Raw genomic sequence first — 21,979 nt, 5'->3', positions numbered from 1 at the left:
CCTTCCCAGATAACGACAGGCTTGCTGAGGCACACCTGCTGCTTGTCCCAAAAATGTTGTCACAGCTTTCTCCAGGAGTGAAAAAGCTTCACCCTACTTTAGATGAAGATGAACACCTCTAGAAAGGTGAGCAACAAAGCACACAGTGGAATATCTCTAAAGCAAAGCCCACAGTGGTCTGACTCCTTAAATGAGGAGGGAACCGTGAGATAAGTCTGCGTTACAGGAGAGCTGCTCCGAAGCCGCCTCTCATGGACACCCCCCGAATCACTGCACAGATGCCTGTTCAGTTCTTTGCGTATCATCGTTATTTTAGTCTTCATCATCATTCTTCAGCTTCTCTGCCCTTTTAACATACCATGTTGGACAAACTATCCATTGTTTTATTTTATTTTAGAGATGGTGTCTCGCTCTGTTACCCAGGCTGGAGTACAGTGGCGCAACCTTGGGTTACTGCAACTTCTGCCTTCCGGTTCAAGTGATTCTCCTGCCTCAGCCTCCCAAGTAGCTGGAATTACAGGCGCCTGCCATCATGCCCGGCCAATTTTTGTATTTTTAGTAGATATGGGGTTTCACTATGTTGACCAGACTGGCCTCGAACTCCTGACCTCAGGTGATCCACCCACCTCGGCCCCCCAAAGTGCTGGGATTACAGGTGTCAGTCACCATGCCCGGCCAATATCCATTATTTCAAAGCCACTCTTCCTACTAGAAGAGTAAAACAGCATTTTAGAAACAATAATTTGATAAAATAGTAGCAGCAATGCATCTCAGGTCTTTCAGGGTCATTGAAAATGTTAGTACGGTGGAATGTAATCATCTTTCAGACTGTCTATTAGAGGTAGTTAAATAATTCAAAAAACAAGATGAACATAATTAGAATTAAGTATAAAATATGTGCTTCCCCGTTAAAGAAAATTTTATTCAGGGTCTAAAAACAGAAGGAAATTATATCTCAATGATGAAATGTTATCAGTCTAAAGTTCATCATGTCAAACTGGCATACCTGAAATAGGTGGGGAATGCCCCTGAATCCACGGAGAAAAGAAGTATCAGCTTCTCCCAGTCACACTAGGTGGGGTAACTACAGGGGGCAATGGAGCCATCTTCTCTGCAGTGTTTTCGGTAGCTCCTCTGTTTTATGTTCGTGATATCCAAGAGCATATCTACACTGAAATCCTGCTCAAATATCTTTAGCCTTTGTTGTACTGCTTCCGATTTCTAAGTGATCCCGGTTCACTCTTTTCCCGTCATTTTTGGGGCATACTTATCTGTTTCACCTGCCATCTCCATGCCTGCTCTCCTGAAGTCAGCATCTGCAGACCCTGCTTGGGGTGATCTCTGCACTCCTACGGTGAGCTCCCTGCTCACCCTGCCCTGCCCTCAAAGCCCTCTCGGGATCTCCCAGCAGCCATGAATGCTCCAAAACCATTCTAACTCTGCCCTCTGTTTCCTCCAGGCTGGGGGCAGGGGCAGGGGCGTGATAATGGCCATCACTGTATTTGACTGGCAGTCTCCACACCGCAGGGTTAAAAAATCATTTTTATTAAAATATGCCTGCCTATTTAAGGCTGCTCTTTAAAATAATACATAAGTCCTTTTTTTTTTTTAATCCTTATTTAAAATCCCCCCAGAATAGGACAACTAGATGACAAGGCAAAGAGGAGCTCTTGAATCTTCACCTAACCCCACTGCCCTCCCCCGAGGAGGGGCTGCATCCTTTGGCCCGAACTCCAGAGTTCCAACAGCAGGGAGGTGGCAAGAGCCCCACACTCAGCGCTGCTAGGAGACGCTTGCTCTTGATTTGTATACGATCTTGAAATGAAGCATTTGTCCACACAGGGCAGAGGCCCCCAGAGGGCCTGTGGTAAGCAGGCAGCATCAGGGTTCTCTCTTCCCTGGCCTCCTGCTTAAGCATTGCTAGAAGTTTCTCCCTGGGAAGGATGAGGAGTTTATCCAGGCAGTGCTGACAGCCAACGGCAGGGCTGATAAAGCCTGTGGCTGGCTTTATCAGTGACACAGCTAAGACGACTTTAAGAGCCCATAAAAATGCTAACAAATATTCCTGCTGGCCAACACATTGCAAGAGTTTCACAATCACAAAATCCTGCCGGTTTATTGGGATTAATTACTAACTAATAGTTAAAATGCTAAAGTTTATGAATGACTTTTAAAAAACACAAATTAGTGTGGATTCAGGGCTATCTTTCACTTTGTAAATATTTATTTGGCAGCTTTTATAGGCCGAGTCCCACGCCAAGGGCTGGGACGACAGAGCGCCATCTCCCGCATACTCGTATGGAGGTCTTCTTTCTTGAGTGGGAGAGAAAGAAGTGGGGTTTTACTGGGAACTGCGCCCAACCCACAGCCTGATTTATCTGTACCGCAGCCTGCAATCTAGATATGCCCCATGGGAGCGCGTCTCGTGTATTTTAGGGGGAAAATAGTTGGGAATTGCGGCTTTACAGAGCTGGGCTTCAGATTCTTGGCGCAGAAGGGAGCCAGCCAGTCCAGATAAGGAGCGGGAACTGAGGTTAACATGTATTCAAGACAGAATTGCTTCTCAGTCCCCGAGCAGTAGCTCCAGAGGGTGACAGCCTCTGCGCTGCTGGCCTCGTGGTCTCTCCCCGCCTTCTTGAAGCTGCCCTTGATGTCAGTTTCAACCTGATTTTACTGGTACAGAAATATGGAGGAGTGGAGGGGCCAGCCCAGCACTCAGTGACCAACACTGCCCACCCCCACGCTGCACCCCACCACGGGCACTGCCACCCTGCCTTCTGCCCTGGTCGGTTTATCCTGTACAGACGCTATCAGCGTAGCTAAAACTAAATCAGCATAGCTAAAACGCTGTATCAAGCTAAAAACTCTCCCAGGGAGGCCAAACCAAACCAGGTCCTTGATTTCAATGACAATTTGAATCACTCCCTGCTTCATCTGCAGTAATTCTGTTTTATTAGATAAAGGGTTTGTGAGAAGAAAAGGAAATATTTAAGGCTTCCTCCCACTGTCCAAGGCTAGTTAAGTGTAAACAGAAAAAACCTGTTGGGCTGTGCTGAGGCATTGCATGCGATTTGTCATGTGCATCTCCATGAGGACAAAAACACACATGCAGGCAGGCTTCATCAGCAAGAGAAGTGCCTCTGAGCATTTCCTCAGGACAGGACCTTTCTACTGAAGATCCTGCAGAGGGAGGAAGGTCAGAGTTCATGCCAAACCGGACCCCAGGATCCAGACAAAGACAGTTCCCTAAGGACACTACCACAGAGACAGTGACCCTCTCACGATGCTTCCTCAAACACGATCGCACGCACTCCACACTGTTTTCCTACCGAGAAGCCTCCAGGTGCCTTCCTAAGCTCCCACGCCTGTCGGCTGCAGTTCGCGACCCACAGCATGGGCAGAAGCCCACAGCAGCCTCCTGCGGCAAGGATCCCAGTGTGCGGCCGATTCGGAGGATCCCAGAGGCCTACGGGGGCTTCAGACGGGAGATTCCAAGGGGGAGCAGAGTGTGAGCACAGGATTAGCACTGACCAGTGAGGAAGCGGGTGTTTTCCCCATGGGATCCCGAACGGCAGTGTCAGTGTCTGCTCAAAGAACCATTAACCCCAGGGATGCAAAAGATCGACTACTGATGGCTGCAATATGGACTATTCAAAACCAGATAGAGAGGTCGATAGATGAGACAGATAGATAAGCTTAGATAGATAAGATAGATTACACAGATAGAGATAGAAAGATTAGACAGACATAAATACTTTCTTTTTGTTCCACTCTTAATCATCCAAACTACTTTTATCTCAAAGTGAAATAAAGCAAACCCAGCGAGCAGAGGAGGATGGAGCTGTAGGGGATCTTTATTTTTATTTAAATAGAAGTTTTTTCTCCCTTGGGGTTTTGTTTATCTGTCCATACACATCCCTAGAAAAATATTATTCTTAGAGTCCTGAGGCCGTTCACATTTGTTTGCACAGACTTTAAAGGGCAAATAAAAGACAAGCAGAGATATTTTTCAGACATACTGTTGTACTGAGATGATGTGTTTAGATCCCTCCATTTAGTTCAGGAGCAATCTGTTCATTCATTACTGGCTAAAAAGTGCTTTCAAAATATTCTACTAAATTTATCAAAGATAATTAAAAAAAAAAAACAAAACTCCTAACTTTTCAAATAAACTCGTACCAAATCCTTTCCAAGAGCCACACTAATACTCACATGACACTGAGATGACCCTCGGGACACCAGGGGCTGTGACCCGAGTAAGTCTCCAGAGTACGGCTGGATTCTGCTGGCATGGCCCGCTCCCACCGCCTCCTGCCCACATCCAGTTCAAGCAGGCACGAGGCAGGACTGCAAGCTTCCTGAGGGTTTTGAACACTGATGCTCTGGGCCATTTGAGAACTTGAATTTCAGATCCCTCAAAAGAAGGTTCTGCAAACTTTCTGGCTACTTAGCAGGATGGCCTTTACCAGCTCTCAGTTACTATCCTTGTCCCTGCCTCCTGAGGTGTCTCCACTGCCACCAGCCTCCCCCACCCCAGCCTCCATTCACACGGCTGCCACCAGCCTCCCCTCACCCCAGCCTCCACCAGCCTCCTCTCACCCTAGCCTCCACCCACATCGCTGTCACCAGCCTCCTGTCACCCCAGCCTCTATTCACATGGCTGTTCCTCCAGGTATGCTCTCTAGATGACCTACAGGAGAATCACTTGGATGCTGGCCAAAACTGCATTTTTCAGGGGGCAGTTTTCATCATCTCTATATTCTATCCCCAGAGATTTCACCCTAAAAATGTCATAGGATCGTATGACTATCTTGTTTCAAAGTCCACTAACTTCCTGTTTCATAAAGAACAAAGTCCCAACCCCATTACAGTGGTCCCAATTACACCCCAAGCTACATCTCCTGCCAGTTCTCATTCTCCTGAATCGCAGCCTCTTATTCTGGTCACACACAACAATTTCACTCCTTTTTTTTTTTTTTTTTTTTTAAGATGGAGTTTTGCTCTTGTTGCCCAGGCTGGAGTGCAATGTTGCGATCTCAGCTCACCACAACCTCCGCCTCCCAGGTTCAAGTGATTCTCCTGCCTCAGCATCCTGAGTAGCTGAGATTACAGGCATGCGCCACCACACCCAGCTAATTTTGTATTTGTAGTAGAGATGAGGTTTCTCCATCTTGGTCAGGCTGGTCTCAAACTCTTGACCTCAAGTGATCCACCCGCCTTGGCCTCCCAAAATGTTGGGATTACAGGCATGAGCCACTGTGGCTGGCCTCATTTCACTCTTTTGTGCATTTATGTATGTTGTACCCATGGACCTAGAATGGTCTTCCCTCCCTGTTTGACTGGAGAGCACTTCCTCATCCTTTAAGTCCTGGCTTGAACACTGTGCAGCCTTCCGTCGCCACCTCTGTGCCCCTCAGCTGCCTGAGGCTCTGGTATTGGCCCTTCTGGCCCCGCAATGTTACATCCTAATTACATCACTGCTCTCCCTAGAAGGACCCCCTAGTCGTGCGTGGCTGGGGTGGCATTCAGCTGGCAAGGTTGAACGCATGTGCTATGCTTCTACGAGGCACCCTGTCCTGTGATAGGGGCTGAGGACACAGTGAAGAACAGACCTTGGTTCCAGCCTAACAAAGCTTATGGTCTTGTGGAGAAGACAGACAAGAAATGTAACACCAGGGCACTGTGGCTCACACCTGTAATCGCAGTACTTTGGGAGGCTGAGGTGGGCAGATCACGGACGGGGTCAGGAGATCGAGACCATCCTGGCGAACATGGTGAAACCCCATCTCTACCAAAAATACAAAAAAATTAGCTGGGTGTGGTGGCGGGTGCCTATAGTCCCAGCTACTCGGGAGGCTGAGGCAGGAGAATGGCGTGAACCTGGGAGGCAGAGCTTGCAGTGAGCCGAGATCGCGCCACTGCACTCCAGCCTGGGTGACAGAGTGAGACTCTATCTCAAAAAAGAAAAAAAAAAAAGAAATGTAACACCAGATACTAATGTAACCCAAATCAGGAGGCCCTGACCTGGTCTAGGGGTTAGAGAACGCCTCCCAGACAGTGCCGGCATTTACCTTTGCATTTCTAGCACTGTGCCTTGCACTCTGGAAGGCTCTGAGTCAGTTTTCTTAGGTGAAGTGTCACTCAAATGCTAAAGACCCTCAAATCTTCAGCCCAGACCTCTGGACCCACAGACCCAACTATTAGACATCTCTACGAGTGTATCCCACAGACATAGGAGCCCAAAATTAAACCTATTTCCTCCTAAATCACTTTACTTGCCCAGATTTACAGCCTCCATAAAAGGCACTGCCTGGATGACCACACAATCAGCCTGGAAGTTATGAATAACTCTTCTCTCTCTTATTACACCCTGTGCCCAAAGGATTGTCCCGGCTCTGTCGATTCTGCCTTCTGGATTCTGACTGCATTATCTCCTCTTCATCCCTCCCTCCGCCAACACTGCCCTAAGTCAGTCCTCATCATTTCTCATTTTGACCCAGGTCCCAAGAGTGATTTTTCTAATGTACAAATCTGATTCTATCACTTCCTGGTCACAATCTCCAGTTGCCAATAGGTTAAAATCTAAATTCTGCTGCATGCTGTCCGGGACCCTCGATAACCTGGCCCTGTCTTCCTCTCCATTGCCACCCCCCGCTCCATCCCCTACCTACATGTGCGTCAGCACTGAGGCCCTGCAGTCACCGTTCCTCCAATGATAGACCACGGCCTCTCTGGGAATGGGGCGGGCCCCCGGCCCTGGTGGTCTAGTAGTATATGGACTCAGACCTAAGGACTAGGGTGCCTGGTGCACCTTAGTTGGTAACAAAAAAAACCAAATCAAAATGCTCTTGTGTTGAAAGGGGCACATTATTGGCACTAATACATAGCCTGCATCCGGTTGCAAATGTACAGTAGGAAACTCTTGGGAGCCAAGAAATGTTCTGTATTGTGACTGTGGTGCTGATTTCATGGGGGTATGCATCTGTCAAAACTCACCATACTGTGCACTTAATTATTTATTTATTTATTTACTTATTTATTTATTTATGAGATGGAGTTTCGCTCTTGTTGTCCAGGCTGGAGTGCAGTGGCGCCATCTCAGCTCACCGCAACCTCCGCCTCCCTGGTTCAAGCGATTCTCCTGCCTCAGCCTCCAGAGTAGCTGGGATTACAGGCGCCCGCCACCAGGCCCAGCTAATTTTTGTATTTTTAGTAGAGACAGGGTCTGGCCATGTTGGCCAGGCTGGTCTTGAACTCCTGACCTCGGGTGATCCACCCGCCTCGGCCTCCCAAAGTGCTGGGATTATAGGTGTGAGCCACCACGCCTGGCCATATTCTGCACTTGAAATGGGTGCAGTTTGTTGTACATAAATTATGCCTCATACAGGCATTTAGAAAGTTCCCTTGATCGGCCGGGCGCGGTGGCTCAAGCCTGAAATCCCAGCACTTTGGGAGCCTGAGACAGGCGGATCACAAGGTCAGGAGATCGAGACCATCCTGGCTAACATGGTGAAACCCCGTCTCTACTAAAAATACAAAAAACTAGCTGGGCGAGGTGGCGGGCGCCTGTAGTCCCAGCTACTTAGGAGGCTGAGGCAGGAGAATGGTGTGAACCCGGGAGGCGGAGCTTGCAGTGAGCTGAGATCCAGCCACTGTACTCCAGCCTGGGCGACAGAGCGAGACTCCGTCTCAAAAAAAAAAAAAAAAAAAAAAAAGAAAGTTCCCTCGATCAACACTAGCTTGCAGGAATTGTCATACTCTCACCTAAAATGCTCTATCCTCGTCTATCTGCATGTAAATCCTACTTTTTTCTTCACTGTCCCCCAAAGCCTTTCCTGACTCCCCCACATAGATGCGACTGCCACTTCTCTTGTTGCTCATCGTTTCAGTCACCCCTCCCCATCCTTGGTGGTGAAGCCTCCTAATTCCCTCGGTGGGAATTTGTAGCTAAGGAACTTAACACTTCATAGAAATAACAGGCTTGGGGGGCTGGGGTCTCCAGGAACTAGAGCACAGCACTGTCTTCATTCGGGTACTCCCTGCACCTAGGGAAGTGCTGGGTATATAGTAGGTGTTCAGTCAATATTTGAGGAACAAGGAGATGGGAAGATCTGGAGTTGACACACTCAGTACATTAGGCTCAGCTGATTCTTACTTGGGGAAGACAGATGGAGCTATTAGTAGTGACTTCAAATGGGATAGGGACAATCTTGCAGTAACCTTGCTGGTGAGAAATCGATGACAACCCCAGCCTCTGTTAAAAAGTCACTCTTTGATAATTGCTGTGTCTCCGTCCCAAGGTAATCATTTTAAAGTCAAATAAACAACATGTATGATTAGGATATTTCTAGTCTCTTTTTCAAAAGCACTATCTCTGTTTATGAAACTGATGAGCTGTGTTGCTTAAGCTTTGCTAACTAAGCAAACAGTGTTTTGCACCAGCTGGGCACGGTGGCTTGCGCCTGTAATCCCAGCACTTTGGGAGGCCAAGGTGGGCGGATCACCTGAGGTCAGGAGTTCAAGACCAGCCTGACCAACATGGAGAAACCCCGTCTCTACTAAAAATACAAAATTAGCCGGGCGTGGTGGCGCATGCCTGTAATCCCAGATACTCTGGAGGCTGAGGCAGGAGAATCACTTGAACCTGGGAGGCGGAGGTTGCTGTGAGCCAAGATCGCACCACTGCACTCCAGCCTGGGCAACAAGAGCAAAAACTCCGTCTCAAACAAACAAACAAACAAACAAAACCACCAGGAAAAAAAAAGTATTTTACACCTATTGCCATGCAATAGCATGCTTTTGATACACGAGTATATGTATAAATTATAAGACACAAGATTCTAAAATAGTGGCTGAAGGACCATGCAATCAGGCAGTCATAACAATGACCGATTATTAGTGATAAACACATGCCACACAGAGAAAGGACTATGGACAATCATGGCCTATTTAACCTGCCACTGTGCTGCAGGAACCGCTCACCTGGAGGAGCAGCAGACGAGGATAGATGGAGCTGTGTTATATGGCGACACTGGGCAACTTGGTCCACACCATCATTGCTCCTCCCATCATTACCACACCACCTGGGAGGACCACCAAAGGGGAGAAGATCAAGAGAGACCGAGGAGAATTACTACCGCTTGGTCTCGACGATCATGTCATCAAAGACTCATTCATTGACTATTCAGCGTAGGCTCTGACTAAAATGGGTAAAAGTGATCGAGACACTTGCGTTCCGTTCTGCTTTGCTCACTTAGTCCTTAACTTGACTGCCCTTCCCCTGCCTCACTTTTTTCACTGCAAAACCAGACAAAATGCTAGACATTCTACTCACCATCAGACCCAGGACAGCCTACAGGGAATCATCACACGGCGTGAAATCAGCTCCAGCTCAGTAGGCAGAGCACACAGCCGTGCCCACCCACGCTTCCCACCTTCACCCTTCAGGCACAAGACCCCACCTTCTGACCACCAGCTCCTGCATGTTTTTGCGGAGCCCTCTTGCCCACCCAGGTAGGAAGGAGATACCAGGAACGAGTGCTCCCTGTGACAGCCCTCAACCAGGGACAGGCAGGAGCTGTTGTATAAGGACACATGTTCTACCCTCGCTGACTTCCCCAGCAGTTTGGCTCCAATGGCCACAGCCATAACTGGAGTGATAACCCGCTCTTGACTGGCTGTCTTCCCTTCCTTGTCTCACTTGCCCACTCTCTCATCAGTAGCTCCTTCACGTCACAAGTAATCTACTGGCCCTCGAGTCACTGTTTCAGGGTGGGCTTCCACAGGAACACAAACTAGGACAACAGGTCTTCTCTGGATGGGACCCCACACTAGACAAAGCTGGGCGGGGCTTAGACCAGAGGGGAAAAAGTGCAACTTCTCACATGCAACAACAGCCAAACTGGTTCTCTTAGAAAGAGTCTGAACCTCACAAAAGCATCCTTCTTGTCTGGAAGGCTTCCTTGCGAAGGAGCTCAGTGAGTCTGAGGGAAGCAGTGCAGCTCGCGAGGGGCATGCTGGCTCTGCAGTGGGCATGTGGTGTGCCCTGCCCTCCCTTGGCTCTGTGTGAGCCTCCTTTCCTTTGCACAGGGGACTGTGGGTGAATGGCACAGCCTTCAACAAAAGTGGCTCTGCTCTTTGGCAGTGATCTCTTCTGCGGAACAGCATAAAATGAGCATTAAAAAAACTTCTAGAACAAGCTATGCTCAACAGCTATAAAGAGCCAAGCGGTTTCTTATTTAGCACATGAGAGCGTGGGGTTGAAGAGGGAAGAAGGAAGAGGAGAAACTTGGAGAAAAGAGAGGGAATGGGAGGGAGAGGGAAGGAGAGAGAGAGAGAGTTAGAAAACATCAGAAATTACGTGGATAAAAGTAAACGATCACTTCACAAACAACCACTACCTTTCCTCAACTTGGAAAGGAGAATGAAAAGGAGAAAAAAGAGAAGCAAAACAAGCATTGATTATATAAATTCGCACGTACAGAGATAAAGATGCACCAGCTTTTCCTTTTTGTTCTGTAAAAACGTCAATGTGTTCTTTATAGCTCAATCCTATGAAAATACTTGTGAGATTATAATTATGCTTTATATTATTAAAGATAATTATTCTGGGTTATTCTCCATGTCTCAGGACTTCGCTTTGGCTGGTCAGCCTAAAGTGACCTCACAGAAGCACAGTTTGTATCGGAAGTGGGTTTCTTGTAGACAGCTAGGTCTTATTTTTTGACCCATTATGACAATCTGTCTTTTTTTTTTTTTTTTTTGAGACGGAGTCTCACTGTCGCCCAGGCTGGAGGGCAGTGGCGTGATCTCGGCTCACTGCAACCTCCACCTCCTAGGTTCAAGCGATTCTATTGTCTCAGCCTCACAAGTAGCTGAGATTACAGGCGCGCACCGCCACGCCGGGCTAATTTTTGCATATTTAGTAGAGAGGGGGTTTCATAGGTAGTATGAGTTTCTTATCATAACAACACAATCCTAATTCCTCTCCCCATCCCTTGTAATATTGTTGTCACTCATTTCCCTTATACATAAGTATATATGTGAGGGTACATAATTGAATACATTGTTGCTATTATTTTGAACAGTTATCTGTTAGAGTAAGAATAAGAAAAATAAGTTATTATTTTGCTTTCACTTATTCCTTCTCTGCTCTCTTTTTTTTTTTTTTTTTTTTTTTTTTTTGAGACGGAGTCTCGCTCTGTCGCCCAGGCTGGAGTGCAGTGGCCGGATCTCAGCTCACTGCAAGCTCCGCCTCCCGGGTTCACACCATTCTCCTGCCTCAGCCTCCCAAGTAGCTGGGACTACAGGCGCTGTCACCTCGCCCGGCTAGTTTTTTGTATTTTTTTTTAGTAGAGACGGGGTTTCACCGTGTTAGCCAGGATGATCTCGATCTCCTGACCTTGTGATCTGCCCGTCTCGGCCTCCCAAAGTGCTGGGATTACAGGCGTGAGCCACCGCGCCCGGCCTCTGCTCTCTTTCTTTACGTAGATCTAAGTTTCTGACCTATAGCATTTCTTTCTCTCTAAAGAATTTCTTGTAACATTCCTTGCAAGGCAGGTCTACTGGCAACAAATTCCCTGAAGTTTTGTTTGTCTGAAAAAGTCTTTACTCTCCTGTACATTCAAAGGATAATTGTGCACGGCACAGAGTTCTAGGTTGGTGGGTTTTTTCTCTCAGCCCTGACGTCTCGCTCCACTCTCTCCTTGCTTGCCTGGTTTCTGAGATAAGTCAGATCCATTTCTTCTCTTTCCTCCTCTACAGGTAATAGCTTTTTTCACTCTGGCCCCTTCCAGGATTTTTTCTTTATCTTCGATTTTCTGCAGTGAAAATGATATGCCCAGGTGTAGTTTTTCTGGCATTTGTCCTGATTCTCTGAGATTCCTGGATCTGTGGTTTAGTGTCTGACATTAATTTGGAGAAATCTGTCATTACCATTTCAAGTATTTCTTCTTTCTTCTCCTTCTGGTATTCCCATTACACATTACACCTTTTGTAGATGTCCCACAGTTCTTGGATATTCTGTTCTGTGTGTGCACATGTGTGTGTGTGTGCACATGTGTGTGTGTGCGTGTGTGTGTGTGGGGTTTCTCTTCGCTTTTCAGATGTGGAGGTTTCTATTGAGATAAGCTTATGCTCAGAGATCCTTTCCTCTGCTGTGTCCAGTCCACAAATCCGTCAAAGCCCATCAGCGGCATTCTTCGTTTACGTCACTGTGCTTCGCTCTCTGCCACTTCGTTTGTTTTTTTTTCTTAGAATTCCCACCTCCCTGCTTTCATCGCCCACCTGTTCCTGCATGCTGCCTACTTTATCCATTATAGCCCCTCACATTAATCAGAGTTGGTTTCGATTTTCCGCCTGATAATTCCAGCATTCCTGTTGTCTCTGAGTCTGGTTGTGAAGCTTGCTCTGTCTCTTCAACATGTGTTATTTGCCTCTTATTTTATATTATTATTATTATTATTATTATTATCATAATCATTATTTTTGAGACGGAGTCCCGCTCTGTCGCCAGGCTGCAGTGCAGTGGTACGATCTCAGCTCACCACAACCTCCACCTCCCGGGTTCACGCCATTCTCCTGCCTCAGCCTCCAGAGTAGCTGGGATTACCGGCGCCCGCCACCTCACCTGGCTAATTTTTGTTGTTGTTGCTTTTGTATTTTTAGTAGAGATGGGGTTTCGCCATGTTAGCCAGGCTAGTCTCGATCTCCTGACCTCGGGTGATCTGCCCGTCTCAGCCTCCCAAAGGGCTGGGATTACAGGCTTGAGCCACCGCGCCAGGCCCTATTTGCCTTTCAGTATGTCTTATATCTTTTTCTTGATAGCGGCTCTGACTGGGTGAAGGCAAGTGCTGTAAAGAGGCTGTGAGTGTGTGGTGGGAAGGTCTGTTGTGTAGTCTACGATCAGGCCTCAGAGTTTCAGTGAGCCTGTGCCCCTCAGCTGGACACTCACAAATGCGTCTCAGTCCTCCCTCCCACGCCCACCTTAAGTGAGCCGGAAGATGGCTAGAGTGGGCTGGCGTGGGGGTTTCCCTTCCCCAGGTCAGTTAGGCGCTGATAAAGCCACAGCGGGGTTAGGGGAGGCGACCTTGTTAGGAAGAGCAGAGTGCTGTGGCCTCTTTCAAAATGGTCCTTTTTCTTCTTCCCACTGCAGGAGGCACGAGGGGATTTTTCTCCATTATTCACTGTGAGAGCTCGGGGAAGCTCCAGAAGGTGAGGGAGAGGGGACAACGACTTGGTTCCTGTGGATCTTTAACTTGCCCGCTCTGAGCCTCCGGCAGTCTGGTGATGATGGCTCAGGCTTCCCCGCCTCGACCGCTCCTGCAGAGGCTGCTGCCCAGGGCTTCTGCTCTGGTACCTTGCGAAGCTGCATTCTCCTGCCTGTTTCTCCAGTTTGGGGGACTGTGGTTTACTCTGAGACCTTATGGATCCAAGGAGACTTACTTTTTCAGTTTGTTCAGCTTTTTACTTGTTAGGATGGAATAGCAATTTGCAAGCTTCTTCGACAGGAAGCTAGAAGTTCCACACTTAAATTTTATACATATAAATATATACATGTGTACATATATATATGTGTAGGGGTATTGTACATATACACACAAAATGATGACATGTATAATGATATGTATTACTGAGAACGTAAAATATAATTACATAGTGATAGCTGGACACACAAGGAATTCACGACTCCCCAAAGAAAATACATCTGGATGACCTGCCTAGCAATTTCCCCGTGAGACAGACGAATGTCTCCGTATTTCATTCCCTGTTCCTGCCCTGAAACAATTTCAATCACTTGACAAATCATTATCATTCATTAATAATGTTTACTGAGTGCCCATATGTGAAAGAAATCCACTATACATTCCACAGATGCATTTCCTCTCCCCACGGGGTTTCCATTTTAATGGGAACAATGTAGAATATATCTGTCTTCTCTTTATAGATTCTGTTTGGGTTTTTTGTTGTTGTTTCTTGTTTTCTCTCTCTCTCTCTCTCTCTCTGGTCCAGAGGAATAATTTCCTGGTTTTGTAAACTAAGCTGGATCATTTCACTTCCATGAATCAGGGAATACTTTATGAAGGAATAAGGATTTACAGAGGACTGGGGATAAGAGATGGAGGGAAGCTGAACAGAAGGCAAACGAAACTGGCTGAGCCTCTTCAGAACACAGGACAATCCCTGATGGTGAGTCAGTCTGGATGGGGGAATGGGACACCTTACATGGGGATCAAGAAAGAATCACTGGGGTCAGAAAGAGCACATGTCAAGAAGAGGTCCGACTGATGACAAGCAAATATTGCCCCAGTATTACAATTACAATTCCTGTGGCCCCATCTCAAAATTACCCTGTCAGTTTGATGGGATAAAATTCTCAGACCTCATTTCATACCACAGACACTGAATCCCTATTCCACAGCTTCGGAAGTTCGAGGAAGTAGACTGTATGTGTGTCTTCCAAAGCGTCTACCAGAGATGATCAAGGTGTTGGAGAACTTTGTCTCTCTTACTTGTTCTGGTAACTGCTGTGTACAACTAGGCTAAACACTTACTGATAAGAATTCTTGGCCGGGCGCGGTGGCTCAAGCCTGTAATCCCAGCACTTTGGGAGGCCGAGACGGCGGATCACGAGGTCAGGAGACCATCCTCGCGAACACGGTGAAACCCCGTCTCTACTAAAAAAACACAAAAAACTAGCAGGGTGTGGTGGCAGGCGCCTGTAGTCCCAGCTACTCGGGAGGCTGAGGCAGGAGAATGGCGTGAACCCGGGAGGCGGAGCTTGCAGTGAGCTGAGATCCGGCCACTGCACTCCAGCCTGGGCGACAGAGCAAGACTCCGTCTCAAAAAAAAAAAAAAAAAAAAGAATTCTCTCCCTGCTGCCCCAGTACAACTTCTGGGTACAAGAGTCCTAACTCAGGAACTTGCCTACACGCAGAAACGGGCTGACCTGGGCTTTGGGTGTAGCAACCCTTCCTAAAAACATGAGTATCATCCAGCAGTCTAAACAATTTGATGGGTAGACCTTATATTGAATCACAAAGGTTTAGGAGTAGGACTTAGCTAGTCCAGTGGTTTTTTAAAAAAAAAATTTTTAAAGAAGTAGAACATAAATAACATTTATGTACTTGAAAATTAGGGAGGAAAAGGGATCTCCACTGGCCCCTAAGTAAGAACTGTCTCAAAGTTCTGTCTCAAAAACCACTTATGTAGCCCAATTCCTCAATTTTAATGATTTTTTTGTCTGCTTTTATTTGTATTATTTATTTATTTATTTTTGAGATGGAATTTCACTCTTGTCACCCAGGCTGGAGTGCAGTGGCATGATCCCTGCTCACTGCAACCTCCAACTTCTGGGTTCAGGTGATTATCGTGCCTCAGCCTCCTGAGTAGCTGGGATTATAGGTGCACGCCACCCCATCCGGCTAATTTTTGTATTTTTAGTAGAGACAGGGTTTTGCCCTGTTGGCCAAGCTGGTCTTGAACTCCTGACCTCAGGTGATCCACCCACCTTGGCCTCCCAAAGTGCTGGGGTTACAGGCCTGAGCCACCGCGCCTGGCCTATTTTTATTTTTCTAAACACGGTGTTGCCCTGTCACCCAGGCTGGAATGCAGGGGCAGTATGAGAACTCACTGAAGCCTTGAACTTCTGGCCTCAAGCAATCTTCCCACCTTGGTCTCCCAGTAGTGCTGGGGTTACGGGCACGAGCCACTGCACCCTGTGCAATCCCTCCATTCCTATAGGTGAGGAAATGGGTACACAAAGAAGTCAGGTAAATTACCCAAGGTTACGGGACTAGGGGTAAATCTGGTTCCTGATGCTTAATCCTGTGCTCTTTCTACTACAACACCCTGTCTCTGAGAATCAGTTCTGAACCCATGAACTACACGTGGCGATCTTAAGCCACAAAAATTACTGACACAGTGTTTTCTTTAAGGACTCCCCCTGCCCTGTCCATTTCCTGAGAATGAGAGGTTTCTAGTTCTTTGTACCACACTGACTCCAATTGGTAATTTTGAATTCCTTCTTGGCAGAAGTCATATAGATCAGATTCCATTAAACATATTGCTACAGTGAAAATTTATTTTTTTAAAAAATTCAAACCCAGCTTATGGTCTACAGACTTCAGTAAGATTTAATCAGCACCAGTTTAGTAGTATACTGCAAAAGAATGTGGATGGTGTTTGGGATTTTACTATAAATAGGTTTTGCATATATTGCGTATATTGGCCTCATGTTGGTACCTTCAATAATTCCGACAGCAGTTGGTTTCCAAGTCCCTCACCATAAAAGTGGCTGCATATTATGAAATCCAACACTAGGATATCACTATCCCAGGATCCCAAGGAGTTTATCCCTATATCTCATTTAGTTATCTTCTAAGTAATCTGCTGTGATACGCAATTTGCTCCCCTGGCACAGAGAGGAGGAAAAGTATCATCAGCCACCCTAAGCCTGGAGTTCTGAGGCTCCCCCAAGGTTCCCTAGGCTCCCCCAAGGCCTCAATGTGGCCTTTCTAGGAGGTGGCTCTGTGATTCCAGCTTCATCACCAAGGAATCTTGGGTTATTTATGAGATCAGAGCCCTTATTAATGTAATTCTGTTCAAGACAGTTTAAACGAATGAAACAGGCATCATGGCGCACGCCTGTGGTCCCAGCTACTTGGGATGCTGCGGAGGGAGGATCGCTGGAGCCCGGGAGTTTAAGGCTACAGTGGGCCACCATGGTGCCCCTGCACTCCAGCCTGGCAACACAGCAAGACCCCGCCTCTAAATTTTTTTTTTAATTTAAAAAAAGAAGGGAAGATAAGTGAGAATTTGAAAGAAACGAGAGACATATTTGAAAGCAGCAGGGGCAGGGTGGAAGCAGCCATGGAGGACACGGCGGGGCGTCCGCTCGTGGGACTGGAAGTTCCATGCGAGCACCTACAGCGACGTCTCTCATACTCATTCCCACACCACTGAGATTGGCGTTTCAGGAAGGACCAATTGAGGAAGCAACAGCAGTGAAAAGGAGGCCACAAAGAATGAGGAAACAGTCTACATGGAGAATAAACTCAAGGCCAGCATCCAAGTAAAACATCAAATTGGAAAGAAAAAAACAGAAACATTTCAGATGGCGAAGCTGAAACTCGGTCTTTGGGATGTGGCGACTTCGGTCTCCCTCTCAGGCCTGACAGTGGAGACAGAGCCCTGTCATTTTTAGAGGCTGGGTCCCTGGCACGCAACGCCTCTGGTATAAAAGAACCCAGTCACTGCGCAAGTGGTCTGGGCAGGGGACTAGGTGTGTGGGGCCAACTCACATCCCTGACTCCTGTTTCTCAGCCATTAGCTCATATCTGAAACCTGGTATTAGAACAGTTCATGCCGGGACACTCTTTGAACTCTGTTTGCCCTAGTCCTGGCACGGCTGCCCTACAAAGGGAGGAGAATTTTAACAGCATTAAAAAAAAAAAAAAAAAAAAAAAACAAGGGAAAGAGGATGAAATACTTGTAAAGCTTTTGATAGTATTGAGTCACACACATATAAGCGTGCAAGTGGTAAGAGTACTGAATGTTCCAGAACATACACAATACAAGTTGCAGTAGAGCTACCTTTTATATTACCTCACGGAGCAGCAAGGCTACGTTGGAGCTGAGAACAAAACTGAGGCTTCTAAACATTTGGGGCTTTTGAATCCCTCTCCCCATACATCGTTTTGAAGTGACCCCCAGCTTTCTGAAGAGCACGGAGGGTAGAGCATGGGCAGCCTGCAGCACTTTAGAAAGAGCAGTGGGCTTTAGAGCTCAGTTATACTGATTGTTTTCTGCATGACACAGAGCAGACGACTAGCCTCTGGTCCTGTTTCCTCTTATTTATTTATTTATTTATTTATTTATTTATTTGAGACGGAGTCTCACTCTGTCACTTAGGCTGGAGTGCAGTGGTGTAATCTCGGCTCACTGCAACCTGCACCTACCAGCTTCAAGCAATTCTCCTGCCTCAGCCTTCAGACTAGCTGGAATTATAGGTGCATGCTACCACACCTGGCTAATTTTTCCATTTTTAGTAGAGACGGGCTTTCACCATGTTGGCCAGGCTAGTCTTGAACTCCTGCACTTCAGGTGATCCATCTGCCTCGGCCTCCCAAAGTGCTGGGATTACAGGTGTGACCGTGCCCGGCCCTGTTTCCTCGTCTTTACAATGAGAATATGAAAGCCTACTTCACAGGGCTGTAGTTGGAATAAACGAAATGAGATGATGTCCATCAAGCTTCTACTGTAGGGCCTGGCATCTAGCAGACGCTTTGTTCATTTGATCAATATTAATTAAGTACCTTACTACATGCCAGGCACTGTGCAAGGTGCTGGAAATGAAAGTTAGTATGAACAGACCTGGCATCTGTCTTCTGGGAGTGTGCAGTGTAGCCACCATTGTGTCACTAATAGTGGCACTTACTGCGAATGGCCTGGCTTGACTGAGGTGCACAGGTGGTACTTACATAGGTCACAAAGATGAGCAAAATACAGGCACTGCTTCTGAGCTGCTTACATCTGACTGAAAAGCTTGGACATAACCACATAACTGGATGGCTCTGCCACTAATTAAGTGATCTTGGGAACATTATTTAACAATTTTGGACCTCAGTTTCCCCATAAGTAAAACGAGGAGGTTGGACTGGATTAATGGTTCCCAAACCTGGCTGAGTATCACAATTGCCTGGGGAAGCTTTTTTTTTTTTTTTTTTTTGAGACGGAGTCTCACTCTGTGGCCCAGGCTGGAGTGCAGTGGCCGAATCTCAGCTCACTGCAAGCTCCGCCTCCCGGGTTTACGCCATTCTCCTGCCTCAGCTTCCCAAGTAGCTGGGACTACAGGCGCCCGCTACCTCACCCAGCTAGTTTTTTTTTTGTATTTTTTTAGTAGAGACGGGGTTTCACTGTGTTAGCCAGGATAGTCTCGATCTCCTGACCTTGTGATCCACCCGTCTCGGCCTCCCAAAGTGCTGGGATTACAGGCTTGAGCCACCGTGCCCGGCCGGAAGCTTTTAAAAGTACATATTCCAGGGACCCACCCCAGACCTGCTCATCAGAATCTCTAAGTGTAGGGCTCAGTGATCTGTAGTAATTTTTTAAATGTTCCCAAGTGATCCAACACAGATATTTTGGTCATAGTCCATATGTAAGATCCCTTTTAACAAAAGGGTTCTGGGATAAATTACTATCATCCAAAGCCGAAGCAAAGAGTGCCACAGAAAAGGCACCAGTACAATGTTAGGAGAGTTTGGAAAAGGCAAACATCTCGGGGGAGGCAGCCGCACCGAAGCGGAACTTGAGCTGGGCCTTGGATGAGGGCTGGAACCGGAACTTGAGGGGACAGAGAAAGGGAAGAGTATGGAGAACTGAAGCCAAACATTTGGTGGAGGACAGACTGCTTGAATGGGAATTATGGGATCTAAGGTTGGCAAGGTAAATCAAGACAAACTCCCTTAGTTATTCCATCCATCCATCCATTCGTCTATCCGTCTGCCCATCCATTCATTCATGTAAATGATCGTCCATCCAGGCATTCAGGAATGCCTGGCAGTGTGAAATATGTACTATTCTAGGCCCTGAGGGTAGAAAGATAAAGACGTAGTCCCGGCTGACCTAGCAGGGCTGCAGACACTCAGGCAGTGACAGAAGCTAATGGTGCTAAAAGAAGTACAGGGCAGGCCGTGCACGGTGGCTCATGCCTTTAATCCCAGCACTTTGGGAGGCCGAGGTGGGTGGATCACAAGGTCAGGAGCTCAAGCCCAGCCTGGCCAACATGGTGAAACCCTGTTTCTACTAAAAATACAAAAATCCGCTGTCTGTGGTGGTGCCCGCCTATAATCCCAGCTACTCTGGAGGCTGAGGCAGAATTGCTTAAACCCGGGAGGTGGAGGTTGCAGTGAGCCAAGATCACGCCACTGCACTCCAGCCTGGGTGACAGAGCAAGACTCTGTCTCAGAGCAAAAAAAAAAAAAAAAAAAAAAAGTGCTGGGCAAAGGCAGCCCAGAGGACTAACTGTGCCCAGAAGAGACAGACATCTGAAAGCAAAGGAGAGATAACTGGGTGTTACAGGTTCCACTGTGTCGCCCCAAAATGATATATTGATGTCCTAACTTCCAGTTCCTCTGAAAATGGCCTTAGGGGATATCTGAACACAGAGACAGACGTGCGCTGTCATTTTGAAGACAGTGCAAAGACACGGAGAGGCCGCATGAAGGCTGGGGACTGAGTGATGTCCTGCAGTCTAGGAATGCCAAAGACGGCCAGCAAATCACCAGATGTGGGGAGAGAGGCCTGGAGCAGCTTCTCCTCACAGCCTCAGAAGGAACCAATCCTGCCAACACCTTCACCTTGGACTTGGGGCCTCCAGAACCATGAGAAAGTACATTTCTGTTGTTTGAAGCCTCCCAGCTTGGTGGTACTTTGTTTCCGCAGCTCTAGGAAACCATACGTAGGGTAGACGCAAAAGGAGAGCTGTGGGAGACTGCATATTGTAGGCTAGGCAGGTGACTTTTGAATTGTTGGGTTAGCCAGCTAATTAAGCAGCTTGAGTGGTGCCTAGCACACAGCAAGAGCTCAATAAACGCTTGGTGAGTGATGAATGGGAGGCTGGGGAGAAGGAGTAAAGATGGGTTCCCAGGGAGAATGCTGGGATGTGGAGGAAATGCAGTCCCAGTCTCAGGCACGTTGAACCTCTCCAGAGAGAGAGAGATCTAGAGGCAGCTGGAGCACAGCCATGAAGCTTGGGAGCCAGAGATTAAGTTTTGGGAATCATCCATAGAGAGATAATAGATTAGATGCAGTTAAACATTATATAGAAAAAAGAAAAGAGCGCTACAGCAGACACATTGTAATTTAGGGTCTCAGAAAAGGACGGAGAAAAAGTAGAGGAAAGAGACAAGTCCAGCATCACAGAAGACAGGAGAGGAGATTTCAGGGAGGAGGACCAGCTACAAGAAAACAGAAAAGGAAGACCTGTTTCAAGTGATCTGTTTTCCATGTCACAACTGCTGTGTTTTGTTTTGTTTTGTTTTGTTTTAACCTAAACCCATGACAATTCCTGAATGGTTTCCAACACAGCAGCTTTTGAATTTCTTAAATTCAAGAAAGATTTTGGAGGAAAAGATGAAGACATTAGTATTTTAATCCTGAGTGTTTCAATAGTAATCTCAGCCTAAGGAGCTCAAAGACTGTGGGATCAGGCAAACAATCTAGGAGTGAATATTACGTCCCTAATAAAAAGGCTTGGCCAGGTGCAGTGGCTCATGCCTGTAATCCCAGCACTTTGGGAGGCCAAGGCGGGCGGATTACGAGGTCAGGAGATCAAGACCATCCTGGCTAACATAGTGAAACCTCGTCTCTACTAAAAATACAAAAAAATTAGCCAGGCATGGTGATGGGCGCCTGCAGTCCCAGCTACTCGGGAGGCTGAGGCGGGAGAATGGCGTGAACCCGGGAGGCAGAGCTTGCAGTGAGCCAAGATCGCCCCACTGCACTCCAGCCTAGCTGACAAAGCGAGATTCCGTCTCAAAAAAAAAAAAAAAAAAAAAAAAAAAAAAGGCTTAGAGAAGTAAAAATTCGTGACTTGATTTTAGGTAGAAGATCAGGTTCTAGTGAAGAGTTCTGATTCTTGGGCAAATATTCAAATCAGAGTACCAGCCATTTATTCATTTAACACATTATTGACCACTTGGCACTGAGCTAGAAGCACAAAGATGAATAAACCCGCCAAAGAGCTTACAGTTTAATGGGGAAGACAGAAACATTATTGGGTACTTAAAAAATATGTTGAAGACCTTAGCTAAAGAAACTTTAGAAATCAATAATATGGAGGTTCCCCCAAAACTAAACATACTCTGCTCCTCTGTGTTCACAAGATCAGCACCAAGTAAAGATTAATCTCGAGTCGTGTTGTTTTCCTTGTTGGGTTTTGGATTTACTTGCAACCCCTTTCTTCTTATTTCTCCCTTTT

The 21,979-nt window shown here is 46.9% G+C and overlaps 2 protein-coding genes across 5 annotated transcripts in view; one reads left to right on the top strand and one right to left on the bottom strand.

Annotated features, from left to right (window-relative positions):
* FBXL14 (F-box and leucine rich repeat protein 14) overlaps positions 1-21,912 on the top strand; it is a 37,830-nt gene extending 15,918 nt beyond the window's left edge. For 3 of the 4 annotated variants that reach the window (XM_037988415.2, XM_037988414.2, XM_007967158.3), the window contains exon 2: positions 13,154-21,912. In XM_037988415.2, the coding sequence (XP_037844343.2) occupies positions 13,154-13,216 (63 nt within the window). In that variant the 3' untranslated portion in view covers positions 13,217-21,912. The remainder of the gene's footprint in view (positions 1-13,153) is intronic. The other variant, XR_012094424.1, reaches the window with a different exon arrangement.
* WNT5B (Wnt family member 5B) overlaps positions 1-21,979 on the bottom strand; it is a 124,464-nt gene that overhangs the window by 75,583 nt on the left and 26,902 nt on the right. The gene's annotated exons all lie outside the window — the stretch shown is intronic.

This window comes from Chlorocebus sabaeus, chromosome 11 (assembly GCF_047675955.1).
Source record: "Chlorocebus sabaeus isolate Y175 chromosome 11, mChlSab1.0.hap1, whole genome shotgun sequence".
In the NCBI taxonomy this organism is placed as follows: Eukaryota; Metazoa; Chordata; class Mammalia; order Primates; family Cercopithecidae; genus Chlorocebus; species Chlorocebus sabaeus.
The sequence above is the reverse complement of the archived record's forward strand: the minus strand, read 5'-3'. Positions and strand labels throughout refer to the sequence as shown.